Consider the following 23,486-nt stretch of genomic DNA (forward strand, 5'->3'; position numbering starts at 1 on the left):
TAACATCTTAGAAGAAGAAAAAGAAAAATTATGTAAAGCCTTAGAATCCTTTACTAACGAAAAAAGGACTCTTGACATCTTACTTGGAAATGCCTCAAAAGCATCTCTTAACAAGGAAGGGGTAGGCTATGATGTGAACAAAGGTTCAAATCAATCAAAAGAACCAAGTACAAATAAAATGATAAGTAAGAAAGTAAAGAAGAAGTTTTGTAACTATTGTAAGAAGAAATGACACTCTATTGAGGAATGCTACTTAAGAAAGAAAATCCCTCAATTTAATAAACCCAATCCCAAAGGAAAGACTACATATATCCCTCAAACTATTGTATGCAATAATTGCAACAAAAAGGGACACACTATTTGGGAATGCTATTACATGAAGCAACCCTTTCACCCTCCTAGAAGACCTTTTAATGGTCAAATTCCTAAAAGACCTTTCAATGGTCAAAACAGGAGAAATCCACCTAAGGTGCAAAGACCAACCAAAAGCCAAGGTTCATATGGGGTACCTCAAAATCAAAGACCTTGGAACCCCCAATCATACCCAAATTGGTATGGGAACCAAAAGGAAAATGGTAACCAAATGGTTTAGAGACCAAGAGAAATGTATGATACTAACATACAATGGGGACCAAAGTTTTATTAAGTATCTTTATTTCGTAGGAGAATTTGAGCAACATGGAATGGTACATCGATAGTGGTTGCTCAAAACACATGACATCCAACCCAAAATTATTCTCGAAGCTCAAGAAGCAAAAATGAGGATGGATATCTTTTGGAGACAACAGCAAAGGAAGAATAATTGGAAACAGATCCATAAAATTTGGAGGTACAGTTATTTCCAACGTTAGTTTAGTTGATAATCTTAAGTATAATTTACTTAGTGTAGGTCAACTATCTAACAATGGTTATTTTGTTAATTTCAATGCCTCTAAATGTGAGATCAAGGACTCTAACGATAATATTATTCTTGAAGGAAGTAGAAAGAACAATGTTTATACTTGTGTATTTAGTATAAATTCTCATAATGTCTGTCTCATTTCTAAATTTGATGATGCTACCTTATGGCCTAGGAAATTGGGACATATCAATCCTAAGATTGTTAAATCCCTTTCCTCTAAGAACTTGGCGAGAAATCTAGCTAAGTTGAAATTTGATAAGCAAGACACTTGTGGAGCATGTCAAAGAAGTAAATTTACAAAGGTAGCTCACAAAGCCATTAAATTTGTTGTTACTTCTAGACCTTTGCAATTACTCCATCTTGACTTATTTGGACCAATTCAAACCACTAGCCTGGGAGAAAAGAAGTATACCTTCGTTATTGTAGATGACTACTCCCGTTTCACTTAGACCCTCTTCCTCAAGCATAAAAATGATGCATTTGAGGAGTTTGTATCTCTTTGCAAGAGAATACAAAATCAGAAGGGTTACTTGATCACTTCTATAAAAATTGACCATGGTGGTGAATTTGATAACATAGATGAATTTGATGAGTTTTATCGAAAAAAAGGTATAACTCATAACTTTCCGGCCCCTAGGACACCACAATCAAATAGTGTGGTTGAAAGGAAGAATAGAACTATCCAAGAAACTGCAAGGACAATGCTCAATGAGTACTCTTTGCCAAAAAATTTTTGGGCCGAAGCTGTTCACACGGCTTGTTATGTGTTAAACCGAGTTTTGATAAGACCTATTTTGTTAAAAACACCCTATGAACTTTTTCATAATAAACTTCCTAAATTTGACTATTTTAAAGTGTTTGGTTGTGCATGTTTCATTCTTAACACTAAAGACAACTTAGGAAAATTTGAAGAAAAGGTTGATGATGGTATCTTTCTAGGCTACTCCATAAATAGTAGAGCTTATAGAGTATTCAATAAAAGAACTCTAGTTGTGGAAGAGTCTATGAACGTAAGTTTGATGAATCCATGGCTAAGGACAAGTACAATGACTTAGAAGAAGATGATGAAGATGAAGTACTTGAGATTAGGAAAAGAGTGAAAAATGTCTCTTTAGAAGAACCTAATAATCAAGTACATCAACTTTCTAAAGAGATTAAGACTATTAAAGACCATCCACTTGACCTTGTCATTGGAAACCTTGAAAAAGGCATACAAACTAGGAGTAAAATCCAAAATATTTATTCCAATGTAGCCTTCATATCTACCATCGAATCCAAGAACATAAAGGAAGCCCTTTTGGATAGTAATTGGATAATTTCTATGCAAGAAGAGCTTAATCAATTTGAAAGAAATCAAGTTTGGGACTTAGTACCAAAACCATCAAACACCAAGATAATTGGAACTAGATAGGTATTTAGAAATAAACTTGATGAAGATGGTAACATAACTAGAAACAAAGCTAGGCTGGTTGCTCAAGGCTATAACCAACAAGAAGGCATTAACTTTGATGAAACCTATGCTCCTGTAGCTAGACTTGAGTCTATTAGAATGTTGCTTGCTTTTGCCTATCATAAGAATTTCAGGTTACACCAAATGGACGTAAAAAATGTATTCTTAAATGGTTACATAAATGAAGAGGTATACGTCATTCAACCACCTGGATTTGAAGATTCAAAGTTCCCTGACCATGTCTACAAGCTGAAGAAGGCACTGTATGGCTTGAAACAAGCCCCAAGAGCATGGTACGACAAATTGAGTAAGTTTCTGGTTGATAACGAATTCTCAATAGATAAGATAGATACTACTCTTTTTGTAAAACATAAGGATAATGACTTAATTATAGTTCAAATCTATGTTGATGATATTATTTTTGGTTCTACAAATGAATCACTTTGCCATGAATTTAGTACATGTATGAGTAATGAATTTGAAATGAGTCTAATGGGAGAATTAAATTTCTTTCTAGGACTTTAAATAAAACAGACCACTAATGGGATTTTCATCAGTCAAACAAAGTACCTTAAAGAATTATTAAAGAAGTTTGAGATTAATGGACAAAAGTCATCTGATACTCCAATGAGTACATCTGTAACTTTGTCCAACGATGAAGATGGAACCCTTATTGACCCAACTAAATATAGAGGCATGATAGGTAGTTTACTCTATCTAACGGCTAGTAGACCTCACATTATGTTTAGTGTCTATGCTTGTGCTAGGTTTCAGGCCAAACTTATGCAATCCCACTTACGTACTGTGAAGAGAATCTTTATGTACTTGAAGGGAACCCCAAGCATTGGACTTTGGTATCCTATGGATAATGACTTTGACCTTGTTAGCTTCTCCGATGCCAACTTTGTCAGGTGTCATGTTGATCGTAAGAGTACAAGTGAATCTTGTCACTTCTTAGGATCTTGTTTTGTTTTGTGGTTTAGTAAGAAGCAAAATTCTATTGCTCTTTCTACCACTAAGGCCGAATACATTGCAGTCGGACGGTGTTGTGCACAAGTGCTATGGATGAGGTAAACTCTCTAAGACTATGGAGTTAAGTTTGACACTTCCTCTATCCTATGTGATAAGCTCCTTGTCTGATAACTTTGTGAGCGAGCGCCATGCCCCCCAAGTGTTGTCCACAAATGCCCTCATGTATTTCCCGCAGAACATACTCTGCCTCAGTTGGTCAGAGACATTTCAGGTAAGGCATAGCAAAGTCCTTCTTATAGAGGACTCCTCCTATTATTGTGTATGGAGCTGCCCTTATTCTTATTTTCCTTGCTTCCTCCCTGTCATCTGGTAATGTGTCCTTTTGAAGATAGTTCACTATTGGATCCATCCAACAGGGTTCCATCTCGATTGGTAATATCTCTTTTGATTTTTCTATGCTCGATTTTTTAAGGATATCTATGTAGATAGTTCTACCCAAGTCTTGGAAATCTAAGGTGGCCAGTCTTGAAAGGGCATCTACTGATGTGTTCTGTTCTCGGGGCACCAGAAGTATCTTGAAGTGGCTGAATGTTGTAATCAAGTCCTGCACTTTGCCTAAGGACTGTGCTATGTGCAGTTCTTTGGCCTCATATTCTCCTTTGACCTGATTGACTATTAGCTGCGAGTCACTGTGTACGGTAATATTTCTCACCATCAAACTTTATACTGATTTCAGTCCGACAATTAGGGCCTCATACTCTGCCCCATTGTTGATTGTCTGTAATTCAAACCTTAGCGCATACTGTACTAAGAATCTGCCAGGGCTTTTTAGTATCAGTCCCGTGCCACAACCATGTGTGCTGGATGAACCGTCCACAAACAGCATCCACTATTCCATCCCTTCCTCAGGATCCTCAGTTGGTGGGACCTCTTCGGGTAGTGTGCATTCCACCATGAAATCTGCTAGGGCTTGAGTTTTAATGGCAGTTTAGGGCTTATATTGGATGTCAAATTCACCCAATTCTACCGACCATGCCACTAACCTTCCTGAATGATCAGGTTTGGCTAGTATCTTCTTTAGTGGTTGGTTTGTGATTACTTGAATAGTATAGGCTCGAAAGTAGGGCCTTAACTTCCGAGTAGCCATCACTAACGCTTAACCATATTTCTCCATAGTATTATACCTGGTCTTTGAATCTAAGAGCACTTTGCTGACGTAGTAGATTGGTCTCTGGACTCGTCCATCTCCCTTTACCAACACAGCATTTACTGCTACCGTGGTAATGGCCATATACAACTGCAACGTGTCCCTCAGTTCAGGTTTTGTCAAGAGGGGTGGTCACTCCAAGTAACTTTTCAACTCTGTGAATGTAGCCTAACATTCCTCCATCCATTCGAAGGTGAGCTTGGCTCCTTTAGCTTCTCTCTCACGTGCTCAGTTCTTCAAAGTTTTGAAGAAAGGCAAGCAACGATCTCCCGAGGTTGAGATAAATCTTCCCAATTCAGCTATCCTTCTGGTGAGTTCTTGTAGCTCCTTAACTCTCCCAGGCGGGTGCATCTCTAGTATGGCTTTTATCTTTGCTGGATTTGCTTCTATTCCTCTTATTGAGACCATATAACCAAGGAATTTTCCTGAGGTGACACCGAAGGCGCACTTGGCTGGATTCAACTTCATCTTACTTTTTCTCAAGACTTGGAATGCCTCCTCTAGATCTCTAACATGGTCATTTTTCTTAAGACTTTTTTCCAGCATATCATCCACATATACCTCCATGTTTCGCCTTATATGGTGGTTAAAAATGTGATTCACCAATCGCTGATAAGAAGCCCCAGCGTTCTTCAACCCGAAGGGCATACGGGTATAACAGTAGGTATCTCTTCCTGTGATGAAGGAAGTTTTCAAGCTATCAGGTTCATACATCCTAATCTGATTATAACCCGAGTAGGCGTCCATGAAACTCAGCATCTCATATCTTGTCATAGTGTCTATTAACAAATCAATGCGAGGCAAAGGGTAATAGTCCATAGGGCAAGCTTTATTCAAATCAGTAAAATCAATACACATTCTCCACTTCCCATTTGGTTTGGGGACCATTACAACATTAGACAACCATTCTGGGTAGATGGCCTCCTCGATAAAGCCTACTTCCAGTAGCTTTGTCACTTCCTTGATCACCTTCTCTTGTCGCTCAGGGGCGAAGGTTCTTTTCTTCTGGAATACCGGCTTTGCAGTGGGATACACGCTGAGCTTATGCTCAACCAGTTCGCGGTCTACCCCAGGCATGTCTATTGTGGACCACGCAAATACATCTGCATTTGCCCTTAAAAAATTTATGAGGGAAATTCTTCTATCTCCATTCAGTTCTGCTCCTATCTGCATAGTACGCATTGCATCTCCTTTAACGATTTCTATGGGGATCAGATCTTCTGCAGGGTCATTTCTTTCTTGCTCAACGACATCTTGGTTGTCATCCAGATGTCTCTGTATCATCTGCAGCTCTTTTCCTTTAGCACGCAAGTATCCTTCATAGAACCTATGGCAGCTATCTGACTATACTCTCCTATCCCATGGTCAGTGGGGAAATTCATCATTAGGTGTGGGGTAAAAACCACCCCCTGTAGGGCATTGAGTCCCGGCCGCCCTAAAATTCCATTGTGGGTGGAGTTCACTTTTACTACTAGAAAGTTCATCCTCACCGTTGCAAGTTTGGGCTCCGTTCCCACGGTCACAAGCAGCTCAATTGATCCTTCGACCTGTATTGGGGCCCCATTGAACCCGTAGAGGGGGGATTCCACTCTCTTGAGCATCTTAGGTTTTAAGAGCATTTTCTCATAAGCATCATAGTATAGGATGTCAGCCAAACTCCAATTATCCACAAGGATTCTTCCTACCATGCAGTTGGCAATGACCATTTTGATCACCAACGCATCATCGTGAGGGAATTGGATGTTTGCCAAATCTTCATCAGAGAAGGTTATGGGCTGATCCATCCTTCTTCTTTTATCAGCCATCTTGGTATAAAGTACGTTCTGAGCATGACATTTTTTAGAGTTAGAAGTTTCTCCCCCCATGCCTGGTCCTCCGTATATGGTGACTATCTATCTTAAGGGTGCATTCTCTGTATGGGCCTTACTTCGAGACGGTTCTTCCTTGTCGGCCTTGGCAGGCCATCTTTGCCTTCCCTCAGACTCTCGGGCTTGATAATCTGGTCTTCTGTCGCTTCCCTCTTTCTTGATGAACCTTCCTAGGCATCCCCTCTGAATGAGGGCCTCAATCTCGTCCTTCAGCTGTTGGCACTCTTCAGTGTCATGGCCATGGTCTTGGTGGAACCGGCAGTACTTATTCTTATTGTGTTCTTACATGGGTTTCACCATCTTGGCTGGCCAGCGCAGGGTCACCAAGTCCTTTATTTCATTCAGAATATGAGCTTGGGTATGGGTGAGGGCTATATAGACAGGCTCCGATTCTACATCTGGAGTTCTAGGTACCCAGGCCTTTCTTTCATCCTTCCTTCTTCTATTGTCTTTGTCATCTCGGTTGTGTTTTAAACCAGCCTCACAGACTAACTCGTCCTTCTTTTCTTGGGCCTTCTTCTTGGGTTTGTCTTCCTTCTATACCGCAAGGACTTCGGCCAAATTGATATATTTCTCATAGCAAGAAAATAGCTCGTACATATCTCCTGGCTCATCCATGGTCAAAGATTTCTTCAATTCTACATCTCGGATGCCGCTACACAACACCTAGAATTTAACCATCGGGTCCAAATTCCGCACCTCCAATGCTTCTTTGTTGAATCTTATAAGAAAGCCTCTGATAGACTCATCAGGGCATTGCTTTATGGCCAGAAGGTTAGCAGCTGTCTTCTTGTGCACTCTGCTACTCACAAAGTGGGCCAAGAAAGCCCATCCAAGGTCAGTAAAATTGGAAAGAGAGCACGGGGGGAGTCATGAGAACCATTGTCGCGTTGCTCCCTTCCAACTAGATGGGAAAGCTCTGCACATGATAGCGTCAAATGCACCCTGAAAGAATAGTAAGGACTTGAAGGTCTCCAGAGGTCTTCTGGATCTGTGGTGCCTGCATATTGTTCTATGGTTGGCATCTTGAACCCCTTTGGGAGAGGTTCAAATCTCACCTAATCGGTGAACACCAGATCTGTGGTGAAGTGAAAGTTATGATTTGGGGCTTGGTTCTTTCCCCGTATGACTTCTTGGATCTGATCTTGGAATTCCAAGACTTTTTCGTTCAGGGCCTGTTCAACTTTTGTCATCTGAGAATCTTGATTCTTGGCATTCCGCTGTACCTCCTTGTTTCTCCGTTGGGTGTTGTTAGCGTTGCTGTGGTTCTCACTGTGGCCCAGAGATGGAGATCTTTTGCTGTCTTGCGGAGGAGGTGGGGGTATGGGGATCCCCTGTAAGAGGTCACACTGCATCTCCATCATCTACTTCATCTTATCTTCCCAGCAAGTTTGCATTGCATCGAATTGTTCCATCGTCACGTAACGCGGTGGATCCACCTGTAATCTAGAATGAGACCCCTCCTGGCGTGGTAATCCATTATTTTCCGAAATAGGGTCCTCGACTCCCTTACATGAGCCGACGGGAGGAGGCAAGATTTCCTCCTGAATAATAGGAGGGGGCGCCGGAGGAGCAATAGCTGCTGTTGTTGCAACGGCGGTGGCGGCTTTGATAACCCTAGATTGATTTCTGGTGTTGGTCATGGTGAGATCTTCGCAGGTTTTTTCCTCAGTTTCCCAAAGACGACGCCAAATTGTTGTGCGAAGAAATCTGCTAGAGAGATATTCTCCAAGAACACAACTGTGAAATTGATTCTGGACTAGAAAAATTGAGAAAACTAGAGTTGGCACTGCGAAGTAACAGAGTATCTTTATTGATTATTAAACTTGGTTTACATGAGGGTTGAGTCCCCTTATTTATAATGGTTAGGGGGGATCTAAGACGATCCTTCCCTCTTTTTGTTTCCTTTTTTGGGAGCATGGATTTAGGAAACTCCCACTCTAACTGCCAAGTTCCTTAGATCTCAGAATCTGGCGATTCCTAGGGCATGTGGGAGAACACGTGGGACCTCAACTTGGTTATACTCCTGCCGTATCGGGCCTGCCCCCCTAACCTTCATAAGCGTGATCCTTCTTTGGCATGCTTCTGGACCAACCTTGTCTGCGGTCCAAGATGGACCACGTGTAGGGTTAAGATTAGTGCCCAGAACGTGGTGCATCAGCAGGGGTGAACCTCATGTCAACTCCCTTCACCTTGCTCTCCAGACTAAATCCTTACGCCCCAGATGGTACAAGGTTGCAATAAAAATACCGATCCAGGTTCGGATAGCATGGCTATGTGGGTGGTAACATCGATGCCCAGCCCAGGGCATTGAACCTAGCATACAGCCCATACTGGTGGAAGTCATCCACTTCCACCATCCTCCCATTCACAATGTTCTTGGACTTGAACATCGCCTAGTCCTTCGAGTGCTCAAATCTAGACAACCAAACACCGGTTCCTCGGGCGAGGAATCCTCTCCTGGTGAGACAGTGGGTACTGTAGATGGTGAAGAAGGTGCAGGATCGAACTGCAGCTGCTTGCGTGTCACTGCCTTCCTCGTAATATTATGCCTACCACTTATGTACATGGTGCTGCAAGCAAGAAAGAAAAAAAAAATGAAATAGGGCATAAAATATGTGATTTCAAACAAAAGGACAAGGGATTTGTGGACAGCAGTCCAAAATGGGGGAAAAAGTGTAAGAAATCTTACCCTAGGTTCGCATAGATCCACGGAGGACCCGTGAAAACACGTGGATTTGGTGTGGAAATAGTCAAGGAAGCCTTTGGAGCTCTGCCCTAGGAGTTTGGAAGGCTTAGGATTGAAAATGAGCTGAAAATGACAACTCTCGGACTGATATAGCCTAGGCCCCGATTCTCCGGGCGATGCATTGGACGATAGGGCCAAACGCCTAAAGAATGGAATTTCAGCAAATTTTGAAATATTCCCTTATGGGCTTGTAGATTCCACCCTAAAACAGTATGATTAACATAATTACAGCATTTGAATGATTATGTGAATAAAATATATATATATATATATATAATATAATATAATAATATAAATAAATAAATAATAACAAACACTAATGAATAAATAAAGCAATAATGGGAAAATCACATTGGTATCAACTAATAAAGTGAGGAGTGACCGGTTTAAGGAAATGAAATTTTCTTTTTAAATGGCTTATGTTAAACATAATTTATATATTTAAATATTTATATATTATGTGTTTATATATATGTGTGTACGAACCACTGTATGAGTGATGTTGTGCAAACATGAACATAGATACATAGGCAAATCGAAGTCTGTGGTTGTAGGACCTTGGGAAGCTTAGGCATTACCTAAAGTTTTGTACCTCCAAGTAGGTCCTACCATACCCATAGCCTAGTCCAACAAGGATTAGACCTAATAGGCTGCCGAGTAAGATTAGAAACCCGTAGGTACTGTAACACTGTGTGCAACCTCGAGCTAACCTATTTATTTTCTTGCCTCTGCTACTTAATTTACCTATAGTGCCTCATTTAATTATAAGTTGAGTAGCCATAGTGACCTAATACTTAGAAATTCTCCATGACAGGACTCTATTGCGCTGTTCGGGCTTGGAGACCCCAGCAACATGCTTTACAATAGACGACTGAGGAAGAGACTAGCTTGGATACGAGTGATACAACCCCGTGCCGAGAATCGATTGATTTTCTTCTTGGCACTCGTAGATACTAGCAGACTAGCAAATCATGACGTGTACCTTGCCCTAGCTGACGAGGCTAGGAGTGATATAGAATACCTACATATACAGGCATTTATGACCAGGAGGAAGTTGGAGAGACTTGCATGCTAGACACAGGTATAAAATTTGAGGAAATTGCTGCCTAAAATAAAATTTTCAACATAACCTCATGCATAACAAATCATAGCATAAAACACTTCATGAACATACAACACTTAACAAAGACAATCAATTGATAACACACCTTACTGGGATGATAACATGATTTCACTAGAACTGTGGAATAGGTAATGTACATGCGATAGCTAGGAATATTATGTTGACCTTGATAAGAGTGTTGGAAATATTGAGCGTGTTGCTTCTTCAAGAAAAGCAATCATGGTGGCCATCACGGAAGACGGCCTCAATTTGTTCTGGGAGTTGAGCTGCCGAACGAAATCGAAGCTCAAAATTTTGAAGTGTTGGCTACTTTTCTAGGGGTGCCAATGGCTGCCCAGGCCACTACCGCTGCACCTCAGCCAGGAAAAGCAGCTGGAGAGGTGAATACCTTCATGACCTTCATGACCACCATGATGTGGACCATCCAGCAACAACAAGAGCTGATGGGTCAAATGTCTACACAATTTGCGGCCATGATGCACGAGTGAGTAGTGCCGCCACCACTACCCAACCGACCAATACTCTTTCCACCACCTGTGCCTCAACACTTAGAGGAAAACTCTATAGCTAAGATGATGGAGAGATTCAAGAAGCTCCAACTGCCTACATTTTCCAAGATAAATGCTAAGGCAATGCAGCTGGAACGATGGATTATTACCTTAGAGAAAGCATTTGATGTACTTGAGTGTACGGATGCACAGAAGTTGATATGCGCCGGATATCAGCTACATGATGAGGCAGAAGCATGGTGGAAAGCAACCAAGCCTGATCTTGAAGCAGCTCATCCAAACCCTACTTGGGAGAAATTCAAAGAAGTCTGCTTCAAGAACTACTTCCCTGAGAGGTTTAGGGACAAGAAGGAAGCTGAGTTCTTTGCACTGGTGCAAGGAACCAAGTTTGTGTTGGACTACTAGCAGCAGTTCGAAGATTTGTTCCATTTTGCTCCAGAACACCTGAAAGGGGAAGTTAGTAAGATGAAGAAATTTGAGAAAGAACTCAAACCAGAGATCGGGTCCATCTTGTCAATTATGGATGTTTGGGATTACGCATAAATGGTCGACAAGGTGAAAACCAGGGAAGATAGATTGAAAGAGAAAGCTACGACGTCGTCCGGCTTGGGCAAGAGGCCAAACAACTATCAAAATTTTGGTTTTCCGAACAAGGTTTTTCGAGGGGCTAGTTCAAGCCCCAATCCGACTCCGTATCGTAGACCAAATGTGGGCCAGAACTCTTACCGCCCCACTTATAACCAGCCTGTCCAACCAACTGCAAGTCAAGCGACAACGGAAGCTTCGCCAGCCCGACCTGCAACAAGCCAAGTGAACCAAGCCTCAACACCGGTCAGGTTGTCCAACAAATGCTATGTGCCACAAAGCAGGACATATGGCCAGGGAATGCATGCACCGTGGATACAACACTTACTCGCCAAACCAGTCCTATGCTAGACCTTTCCAGCCATGATACAATCGGACTCGAGGAAAAGTGTTCGCGTTGACTAATGAAGAAGCAGAGGCGAATTCTGAAGTATTGACCGGTTAGTCTACTGGACACTACTAAATTGTAGGGAATAACTGTGGATGCAAGAAACCTAAATTTTATACAAACCGTAGGTACCCTGAGTGTCTCAACCATTCCCGCGCGAGTACTATTTGACTTGGGCGCATCCCACTCTTTTGTTTCTACTACCTTTGCAAGTAGAATGACTGGTCAACCAATGGACATTGGGCACGATTTAGTAGTCAGCACACCGACTGTTAGTGTCGTGAGCCTGAAGGAAGTCTACAACGCCTGTCAGGTAGAAATTTATGGGAAGAACTTAATCAGAAGTCTGATTAAGTTCGATATGAAGGACTTTAACGTGATACTAGGCATGGATTGGCTATCTGCCTATGGAGCAAACGTCATGTGTGCAGAGAAGAAAATCACATTCAAGTTGGTTTCTGGCTTGATTTTCACCTACCAAAGTGAACTGATAAGGAAGCCCAAAAGAATAACCTTATCCACCCTCCAGGCGCGAAAGTTGCTGGATGATGGATGTCAAGCCTATTTGGCCACCGTGATGGACACCGAGGTAAAGATAAAGCCTTTAGAGGAACTTGACATCATCAGAGAATTTCATGACGTTTTTCCAGAAGATATTACCCAGCTACTACCTAATCATGAGATAGAGTTTGTAATCGATCTGACTCCTGGTGCGACACCGGTATCTAAGGCACATACCGAATGGCACCTATTGAATTGAAAGAGCTATAGGTCCAACTACAAGACTTGCTGAAGAAGGATTTCATACGACCTAGCATGCCTCCCTGGGGAGTGCCCATGCTATTTGTGAAGAAGAAGGATGGTAGTATGCGATTGTGCATCGACTATCAAGAACTAAATAAACTGACAATCAAGAATCGATACCCATCGCCACGCATCGATGACTTATTTGATCAACTGCAGGGAGCTAGAGTTTTCTCCAAGATTGATCCTAGGTCCGGATACCACCAATTAAAGATCAAGAGTGGCGATATTCATAAAATGGCGTTTAGAACTCGATACGGACATTATGAATTTTTAGTATTATCGTTCGGGTTAACCAACGCTCAGGCAACATTCATGGATATGATGAATAGAGTGTTCCATGATGTGTTGGACAAGTTCATCATCGTATTTATCGACGATATTTTGGTATACTCCAAGAGTGAAGAGGAGCACGCTCGACACCTTACTTTCGTGTTACAGCGATTGCGGGAGCACTAGCTGTATGCCAAGTTAAGCAAGTACAAATTTTGGCTTCACCAAATTGGATTCTTGGGGCACATCGTCACCAAAGACGGCATCAAAGTAGACCCAGACAAAGTGAAGGTGGTTCTCGAGTGGGAGACTCCAAAAAATGCCACTGAGATCTGATGCTTCTTGGGTTTAGCCGGGTACTACCATCTGTTTATTAAGAATTTCTCACGTATTTTGGTGCCCATGACAAAGCTGACAAAGAAGGGCACGAAGTTTGAGTGGAACGACGCTTGCAAGAAAAGCTTCCAAGAATTAAGGAACCGGTTGGTGACGGTGCCAGTTTTGACTATTCCAGATGGCACCGGAGGAATGATGGTCTACACTGACGCATCCCGAACGGGATTGGGTGGTGTGTTAATGCAGAGAGGTAAAGTGGTCGCCTATGCCTCAAGGCAGTTGAAGGAACACAAAAAGAACTACCCCCCTCACTACCTAGAGTTGGCCGCGGTAGTCTTTGCATTGAAGATATGGCAACATTATCTCTATGGTGAAAAGAGTGAGATCTTTAGTGATACAAAAAGTCTGAATTTCAAGAAGGAGCTGAATATGTGATAAAGATGGTGGTTAGAATTGGTGAAGGACTACGACTGTGAGTCTAAGACCACCCTAGCAAGGCTCACGTAGTAGTGGATGCATTAAGTAGGAAGTCCCAAACCGCATCTGTCTCGCCCCCATCTCGATGTAGATATTTTGAATCAAATAGGGGGTGACTGGGACACTACACGTCGTCACAATACCTACCAGGATCACAGATACAGTATCCCGAGCCACAGTCCACCCTGTCATTAATTGTGATAACAGCAAGGAACGCACCAAATGGAATAAATTGTTCCAATCACAGAGTTAGCAAAAGCAAAATTTAATTAAATTATGTGAAGTTATAGAGCATCGGTTCTCTAATGATAACATATAGTACAATATCAATGTTTGTAACCATTCAACCTCCTTATAATTAAGTAATAAGTTTATACATGATTGTGGATGAATACAGAAATTAAATAATAAATAATTGCCACTAGGGCACCATTCTTAGGTGTACATCTACATCTAAGTCACAGCCACTGGCTCCAGTTGATTCGCATCCAATGGTGCTCGTCAAGCGGTTGCCTGCATATCAACTAAAAAGGAGTTATGCAACGGGGTTAGCTACACCAACTAGTGAGGGAGCAAAGGGGAATGCACACACATACATACAACAATTTTAAGCAGAATGATGCATGCTAATGTTAGATTCATTTTTCACCTATCACACGATTCTATAGGTCAAGTGTATGCTACTGTGATAACTCGGGAGACACTGAGGGTCACTTAACTTATCGGCCCAGTGAAACCTCAATTGTCACACGGGAGCCTAAGCCAGTAGAAACCATCTGGTCACCCAGTGGCAGACCCCGATAGCCATCACTACCCCTATCCTGGCCTCTCCCACCTGCACAGACCACAGGTGCTCAAACTATCCAACACATAAACCCCTCTTGACAAGGGTCGTAGCATAAGGGAACAGGCATCCTAGCCATAGATATACTATATGTAAGTCCTATCATCCCGAGAGGTATTTCGGGTGCATCAATGTCTCATTCAATCTAGTACCTGAGTACCATCACGGCACGGCATATACAGATCAGGAAGACATATAACAATTTTCATAATTAAATAATTTAGGGTTCTAGTATCGGCACACCCAGCACCATAGCCCGATACAATGGTGAGAATATTATCACATTCATAATAGTTCACATTTGAATAATAATGCAATGCACACAATGCTTATAATTATATAATTGTATGCTTAAGATTACCAAATATATATATTCAAACCCAACAAAGCCACCCAGAACTCACTCACCGAACTTGGGTGTCACCCGACGTGGTTGATATGAATCTCACCGGTGCACCAGCTATCCATCGAGTTAGGTAGCCTAAACATACATAAGCAATCATTGAAGCATGTATAGAAAGGTCCCATTGCTAGGCCCTCAAGGTTAAAATCAAGTTTCAACCAAGACAGCATGAGCGGACTCACTGGCGGTTGCAACAGGGTGAATCCATCCCTGACTCTGTTCAAGCTAAAAGGTAAAAACACAAGGAGCAGATCCACAGAAGGAACATCTTACTTGGATCCGGTCATGCATCTGTTCGATTTCAGAGACATATCCAAGAGCGAGAGGACCCACGGGTGGTTGCGCCATCTTAATCTACCCCTGCATCCATTCGATCCCTGAGACATGCCCAAGAGTAAACTGACCCATGGCTGGATGCAATAGATTTGAGTCCGTTCCATCATCCGTTCAGGTCAGATTACAGGGATTATACTGGGCGGATTGACGGAAGGTACCACGATTGGTGGATCCGGTCATGCATCCGTCGGTAGTCTTTTTTGAGATTTCTAAGGGCTTCTTCTCCAGCTTGAAGCTTGGAGTGCACCCAGCTCTCAGAGACATGGGAGGGGTGTCTAAGTTTCCCTAGGGTCACTAGAACCTAGGCTCACCTCATGGATCCAAGATCACAAAAGGGTTGGGTCTCAAATTGGTCAAAGGGTAGGATTTCATAGCTTAGAACAAAAGCTCAATAGTAATGGCTACAAATGCAGCACTTATAAGTCTTTACGAGGGCTTGGTCAATACCATTAGAGCTCCCAATTAGGGTCAAGCATCACCTTGAATCCCAAATGGAACCCTAGGTTAGTTAAAGCTCAAGGAATGCATCAAAAATGGAAATGAGAATGGAGAAGTACCAAGTTTGAGGTCTTACCTTGGTGGAAGGAGCTCCAATTCCAGCCCTAGCTAGCCTTGAAGATCCACCTCCTTTTTCTTCCAACCATCCGCTCCATCTCACCTTCTCCTCTTCTTCTTCTCCCCTTGTAGGACAATAAGAGGAGGAGATGTGGGGCAGCCAGCCATCTTGGCATGGCCTCCATCTTCTTCCCATCCCCTCTCATTCCTCTCTTACTTCTACTTCTTCTTCTTCCTTCCTCCTTCTCCTCCTTTCCTTGTCTCTTCTCCTTCGTGGTTTGCTTGGGAAGGGGAAAGATAAGGGAATAAGGGGTTTAGGTTAGTCTTTTAAGGGGTAAAAGGGCCTTAGGTCATGCTTGGTTAGGTACTGCCAAACACAATTAACCCCTTAGGTCATAAATGGGTTTTAGTTTGGGTCTTAGGGCATGTTTGGTCCATGTCATAACCCTTAGGTCCATTTAGTTAGTTAGGTCATGTTTGGATTGGGCCCAAGTCTTATTAGACCTATTAGCCCTTAAGCCTTGTTTGGTTTAAGTTAGGTTATATAACCCATTATTTACTTTAAGTTAATCCTTATGGGCCCACTTTCATGGCCCATTTAACCAATTAATGGTAAGGGTAGGGTCCATATGGTTCAAAGGTCCAATTATAGTGTATGGGACACGGGGATGTGGGTTCCACAGAAAAATAATCCAAAAGGGCAGGTAACAGCACGAACGGATCCTCGAGCGGATTTAGTTCGAGTGAGTCTGTTCGTGACTCCGGTGCTGTTGTTAAGGCCCAAACTTCAAGGAAAGTTACGGGGCTTTGACCCGTACTTCCAAGACTTCAAGGGAATACTTATAATAAAATACTGGGTTTAAGGCCATTAATGTTGACCATTGCCACCATGGCCTTACCCTTTGGTAAAAGTCTAATTTACCCCGGGGCACTTGGTTATATTTCGGGTGCAGGGGTAGCATCCCCCCAGCCTTATTAAAAATTTTGTCCCTGAAATTTGAGGCAGCTAGGGTCTTAAGGGGTGAGAGCTATTAAATAACAATACCTTTAATCACCCACAACTTAGACTAAGTCCGGGTTTACAGCAAGGTGGGGCAGTGCTTACATGGCACGACAAGTCAGATTCTATACCTTCCTTCCTTATGGGGTCACATTATCACAGGGGGTGTGGTTCACAACAACCCTAGGCTCCATTGGGTTAAGGGCTGGTAGATACAATATTCTAGAGGTAACATAAGGTTTTACACACTAAACTAAGCCACAAGGACTAGAAAGTTCCCTAGATCTTCCAGATCAGGAGATACCACTTTGGCCTTTACTACTCTGGTCATTTTTGGGTTACAAGACTCAACCTGTCTAGTCTCCAACATAGGGTTTATATTCTGAATGCTTTCACTTTGGGTCATCTCATTACCTAATCCAACCTTAGAATGATTTGGAATATTGATGGAATCTCTTATTGTTCACTCCCAGTACGGAGGGAACGCAATTAGTGACCCATTACCCCATTCATATCTGTCGTTGGAGAAGGTCTTGTTACATCCTTCAGTTTCAGCCTTTACAACCTTACAAACCTACTACTCAGTCATCCTGCAGGGGAAAGTCCATATCAATCCTCTTTCGAGAACCACACAACCTTCTAATAGTTTTGATCTAAGTCATTTCCTCAAGTAGGTTCCAGTAACTAACCTACCTGGTCATTGTTAAATTCATTAACTGTTAACCTACAATTTAATTGACCAAGGTCAGGACTCAACGAGCTACGCAACAAGGTCAAGGCCAGGTCACACTTGTAGTACCAGAGAATTACTCTAGCCACACAAGTCTAAGGTTCTAAGGGATATATATATTTTTTATTTTGTTTTACTTCCAATTTACACATATACACAAGTATAAGTTTAATAATTACATTCATATCCCTATAAACATAGTTGTCATCTAGGTCAATTCACAAGAACAAGAAGTTCTTAGGTACTGTATACTAGGTCTTTTTGGAAGTCAAATCACGACTTATGATTCCCTCTATGAGTCTAAACAAGATTTGGATGAACCAAGTAAAGTTCAAATAGAGTTTTCGCTAGTCCGTGAGGTGTCATGAGTGACCTCCACTCAAGGTCTCTATTGATCATTCAAACTAAATCATTTAAAACCAGCCTATTAATTCCTCTTTCTTATTATCTAACCACGAGTTTAGATTTTATGTACCCCATCGAGGGTTTCTACCTATATAGGTCTAGGCTTAGGTTTCCCTATCCATAAGGTTTTACATCATTAAATTCATGAAAGTTAAGGACTTTCGTCCTCAAGGGTAACTTTTCTCCTTTTATGTAAGAGGGGAGTCACAACGGGTACTAGTGCCTGCCATCTTTTGTTGGATGGCCCAGTCGATGTAGGCCCAAGAATGTAGATACCATGGTTTACATTTAAAGTAAGCAATAACTATGCATGGGCCAAGCAACATGGGCGTCCAATCTAGGGTAAAGGCACACAATCATCACATATAGGTGTGGTCAAAAGGTCTCCAAAATCTGGGCTCAAAATCCTAAAATAAATTGGGCAAACTCATGAGCGGTATCAGTATTTTGGGTCCGTCCGTAACTCCTCCGTAAAATAGGCAGAGCGGACTAATGGGTGGATGCGGAACATGAATCCGTTCGTTCATCCGTTCTTAGACGACTCACTTTTATAAAAATCCCAAGGCGATTGGGTCTTCGGACGGACTCATGGAAATGGATCCGTTCGTTGATCTGCACAGTTTAAGAACAAAATTCTATAATTTTGTGCAGAGCGGATTCTCGAGTGGAGTCACGATAAGTGGATCCGTTCGTTCGTTCGTTCCCAGAATTTTGGCAAAACAGAGCCGCGAGTTTTAAAACTCACTTTTGGCTCTAAAGAGGGGGGACATAACCGTGGGAGGAGAGACTCTACTAGGGTTTTCGTTCAAGCTTCCTAGCACTTCCTTAGGTGGTTCTTGGCGATTCAAGCCCTAAAATTGATCTCCCACACTCTCAAGGTAAGGTTTTCTTCCATTTCTCCTTTCACTACTTCTTCTTCTTCCCATTTGTGGAGTTTTTTCGCTTCTCTCTTCATAATCCTTTTCCTTTTTCCTTGGATTTGAGATGAATCACCTTAAGTTGTGATCATGCCTTGAGTTTGGTTGCATTTTCATGGCCATGTACACCAAGACCATGCCAAAACCGATTAGGATTAGGGTTTTTGGGTTGAAATCAAACCCTATTGATCAATGACACTAAGTCATTGGATCCTTGCTTGATTATTGCATCTTTTACTAATTTTAAAAGTCTTTCCACGAATTTTAGAGTTTGTTTATCATGTTTGCCATGCCTAGTTGAACTTCTCAAATTGTTTCTAGGTTTTGGTAGAATAAAATCCTCAAACCTTTGGGGAAAACTCTTCAAGTTCATGCTCACTTCATTATATGCCCTAAAATCTCATAGAAAATAATCCCATTGTCATATCCTCAAGCATATTCTCTTATTTATGTGATTGTTGATAAAATCCTTGGAATCTATCCTCTTTTCCTCAAATAAATTGTTCTTGTCTCTCGTTGGGGTGTTTCATTCAATCACTTGCTTGTTTAGCATTAGTTGGGATGTATAATAGTCAAAAGCACATATATTGTTTATATTGATCTCATTCTTCCACACCTACACACTAGGGATCTCATGTGGATTTTTGTATGTATATTGATCTTGTCTCTTTTCCTTCTTAAGCATATCTTGTCTCTTTTCCTTCTTAAGCATATCTCCAATGGTATCCATGTTCTATATTATATTATTTACATATATATATTTTTTTGATTTTCTCATCATATATAGCCTTCTCATCTAACCATCTCTATATCATGTAGGCAATTCACTTCTATAATTTTATTTGTCATCATATCTTATTATTCCAAATTAGCTTACATCAATTGTCTTCTTTGGTGGTGCCTTGTGTGTAGGATAACAATCATGGCTCTTGATAGGTCAAAGGACCACTCCCAACGAGAACGAGCTAAGTGGTGCGCGAACTAGTGAGCGATCGCCCAGTGGGAAGGAGTGACCAATTTTGGTGTAGGACTAGTTGAGCGAGATACGTGCTCGGTGTAGCCTGAGGGCATGACTCGCTCCCATGTTAGGGTTGGCAGCGGCACGCCCAGGTTGTAATGGCCTAGCCCCAGCCAGAAGGAGGAGCGACCTCCATACTTCGCATAAATAATGCAAGACTTGCCATGAGCCAACATGGCCAGATATTCTTGCCCACGTTGCGCCTAATCAGGCGTGTGGGAAGTTATGGATAATCACTATCCCCATATCACTCCTAAACATTCTCACTCCACTCCGAAAATCCAGTTTTCCAATTAGGGCACGATTCTGCCCATCACCCACCTTAAGTAAGGGAGGTAATACCCATTATGATCATCTGAATTCTACCTTGATTATCTGTTGCTCAGAGCTCTAACTTAAGCATCGGAGTGAGATTACCGGCGACGCTCGGTACTCTCTGCTAATCTTTTCTTGCAGGCACAACACCCTCCGACGAGTTTCTTGGCGCAATAGATTGGCACCGTCTGTGGGAATGAGAATCTCAAGCCTCTAAAATCTCTACCAGTCCATTAATTAAAGATCATGGTAGGCGAACAAAACATCATTCCCCCCAACATTGAAGTTCCACAAGCCGTGGAAAACCCAGCAACATGTCGGGTTGCAAGAAGCACCCGCGGAGGAGGGCAGGCTGGAAAGCTGACCCTACGGCAAACAACTGCAGTGCCAACCGGATCCCAACTGCTAGTAGCAGGAGCCACGGTAGGATCCCAGTAGTCAACAGCAGAGGTGGCTGGTCCAAACATGGTCCCAGAAGAGGGGTAAACCAACCGAGGCCCAAGGGCACTGCCACCCCCACCTCCATTACCGGAGGGATTTATCCCGACGACCATGGATCCGAATGCGTCGGGGTCTGTGGGTCAGATCCAAGACTTGTAACAATAAGTCCTTCATCAAAACGAGTTCCTCAGGGAGGTAGTCAGGGAGTTATAGGCCCTAAGAGCGGCCAACCTACCATCTGCCGTTGCAGTAACCCTACCTCTGGCACCGGTCCTGCCCCCAATGCCAGTACTCCTCAGGCCTGCGCAGGAGAACCCAAGGCCTGCGAGAGATGAAGCATGAGTGATTGGGAGCAGAGCGGGGTCCTCACACCCTTCCAAGAGAACCTTACCCCCACCAGGGATCGTTCAAATAAAAAACCTACCCACGAGGAACAACGCTTCTCGTGCTGCAGAGCAGTCAGTGTCCACCAACCGGAGATCCCATGGTAGAACAGAGTGAAGCCGCTCCAAGGCCTCTGACGCACGTACTAAACAAATCAGCCAACAGAGATCACCCAGGCATGACCTCTGGGATGAGTTGAACGTGCACTGTGCATGCGCTGACTTGTCACCAATCAAGTCGCTGAGACTGAACTTGACCGTAAGTTCAGGGAGATAAACACCAAATTGAAGGCCCTAGAAAAGGGAAGCAACCCCGACGAGAGTTTCAGGCCCGGCCAACATCCCTTTATAGCTGAGATCATGACGGCTGAACTCCCCCGAGGTTTTAAACCTCCCACTTTTAAGGAGTATGATGGGAAGGGAGACCCCAACGACCACATTAGCTACTTCAATGCCATGATGACTGTCTACGGTGGGTCAGATGTCGTGTCGTGCCGCTCCTTCCCAAACTCCTTAAAAGGGTCAGCAACACTTTGGTTCGCTAAGTTGAAGCCCAACTCAATCAGAAGCTTTACCAAGTTGGCCAAAGCATTCGTGAGCCACTTCCAGAGCTACGTCAAGCAAAAGAAGACTACTGCTGCTAGCCTGCTGGCAGTGAAATAGTGACCTGATGAGTCCATTAGGGATTACATCACGCGCTTTAATGATGAGGCCTTGGAGATCAAAGACCTGGACAAGGCTATGGCGTTCAATGCCCTGCACAATGGTGTGACAAACCATGATTTGGTGAAGTCACTCGCCCTTGACCCAGTCACCACCATGCCTCAGTTGCTAGATCGCTGCTACCAGTCTGCCAACATGTTTGACATCATGAAGGCACGAAAGAGAGCAGATCCCAAGGCATCGGAGAAGAAAAGAGCAAGCGAGAAGGATGAAAAGAAGAAGGACACCAAGAGGCGAGGACAGATCAGAACTCAGACCGAGACCTGGGCCCTGATTATACACCCCTCAACACAAGTAGGATAAAGATCCTGATGGAAGTGTACGGTCAAGGTTTGCTGTAATGGCCTAGGCTGATGTTCTCTAGGCCTGAGGATAGAAATAAGAAGAAATACTGTAAGTTCCACAAGGATGTCGGCCACGTCACAGAGGACTGCAGACAATTGAAGAGAGAAATAGAAGATGTGATCCAGAAAGGCCATTTGAGGCGCTACGTCAAGGAAGATGGAAAAGACAACTCCAGGGGTTATGAAATGACAAGGAGCGACCCAAGGAGAGATGACAGAGCTAGAGGCGGAGATGATAGAGATTTTTGAGAAGAGAGGCGAGATGACCGCAGAGAAGCCTGGAGGAACGATAATGAAGCCAACACCTCCACTACACCTGCCATCCGCACCATCTTGGGAGGACCAGGGCAGGAGTCATCACGAAAAGCCAAGGCGAAGGCACGATTCGTGGTAGTGGCCAAGATGCCTAAGAAGAAAGCGCGGACCGAGCCCATAATTACGTTCTCAGATGAAGACATGGAGGGGCTAAGCTGGCCACACGACGATGCTATCGTGGTTTAGGCAGTTATAGCCAACCGGCCTGTGCATAGAATCTTGGTGGATACAGGCGCTTTGGTTGACATGCTGTCATATGATGCCTATCTGCAGTTCGGGTTCAAGCCAGGCACGCTGAAACCTGAGGCCGTACCATTGTACGAGTTCTTAGGAGCGCCCACCTCGATCGAGGGGTCGGTAGAACTCTTGAAGACGGTGGGGGCCGCCCCTTATCAAAAAACCATAAAGGTAAACTTTATGGTAGTTTGGGTCACGACTGCCTACAATGTCATCATTGGTAGGCCGAGTTTGAACGAGTTGGGAGCTGTGGTCTCCACCAAACACCTCAAACTCAAGTTCTCCACTCTCAATGGCATAGGGGAGTGCTAGACAGAGTAGAAGAAGGCTCGAGAGTGCCATGCCGCTTTCTTAAAATAGATCAAGGGCAACTGCAGGGGAATAGCCTATGCCGTAGAGGTCGTTGACAACCGTGAAGGTGACCAGCGCTACCAGCAAGGCAAGACGTTCAAAGAGCTTGTTGAGGTCACCATCGATGACTAAGACCTCGCGAAGACAGTGAAAATTAGGTCTCTACTGAAGGAGGAAGAGGCAAGAGAGATCTCCTCACTCCTCCGAAAAAATAAGGACGTGTTTGCCTGGTCAGTGGCTGATATGCAAGGCCTCCATCGCCACATCACAGAGCATGCCCTGCATATGGACCCAGCCAGGAAACCAGTCCAGCAAAAGAGAAGGAGCTTCGCCCCTGAGGGACAAGCTGCGATGAAGGAAGAGATAGAGAAGCTAAAAGCCTTTGGCTTCATCAAAGAGGAATGATTCCCTACCTGGCTAGCCGATGTGGTAATGGTGCCAAAGCCCAATGGGAAGTGGAGGATGTGTGTAGATTACACAGACCTCAACAAGGCGTACCCCAAGGATGAGTACCCAATCTCCATGAT

The 23,486-nt window shown here is 43.2% G+C and overlaps 1 protein-coding gene across 1 annotated transcript; it reads left to right on the forward strand.

The window, feature by feature from the left end:
- Positions 1-10,842: 10,842 nt before the first annotated feature.
- LOC122638837 lies at positions 10,843-22,305 on the forward strand. The gene is made up of 3 exons (XM_043831686.1): positions 10,843-11,114; positions 21,673-21,945; positions 22,062-22,305. Exons 1-3 carry the CDS (start codon positions 10,843-10,845, stop codon positions 22,303-22,305), a joined length of 789 nt encoding a protein of 262 aa, XP_043687621.1.
- The last annotated feature ends 1,181 nt before the right edge of the window (positions 22,306-23,486 follow it).

This window comes from Telopea speciosissima, chromosome 9, assembly GCF_018873765.1.
Source record: "Telopea speciosissima isolate NSW1024214 ecotype Mountain lineage chromosome 9, Tspe_v1, whole genome shotgun sequence".
Classification (NCBI taxonomy): domain Eukaryota; kingdom Viridiplantae; phylum Streptophyta; class Magnoliopsida; order Proteales; family Proteaceae; genus Telopea; species Telopea speciosissima.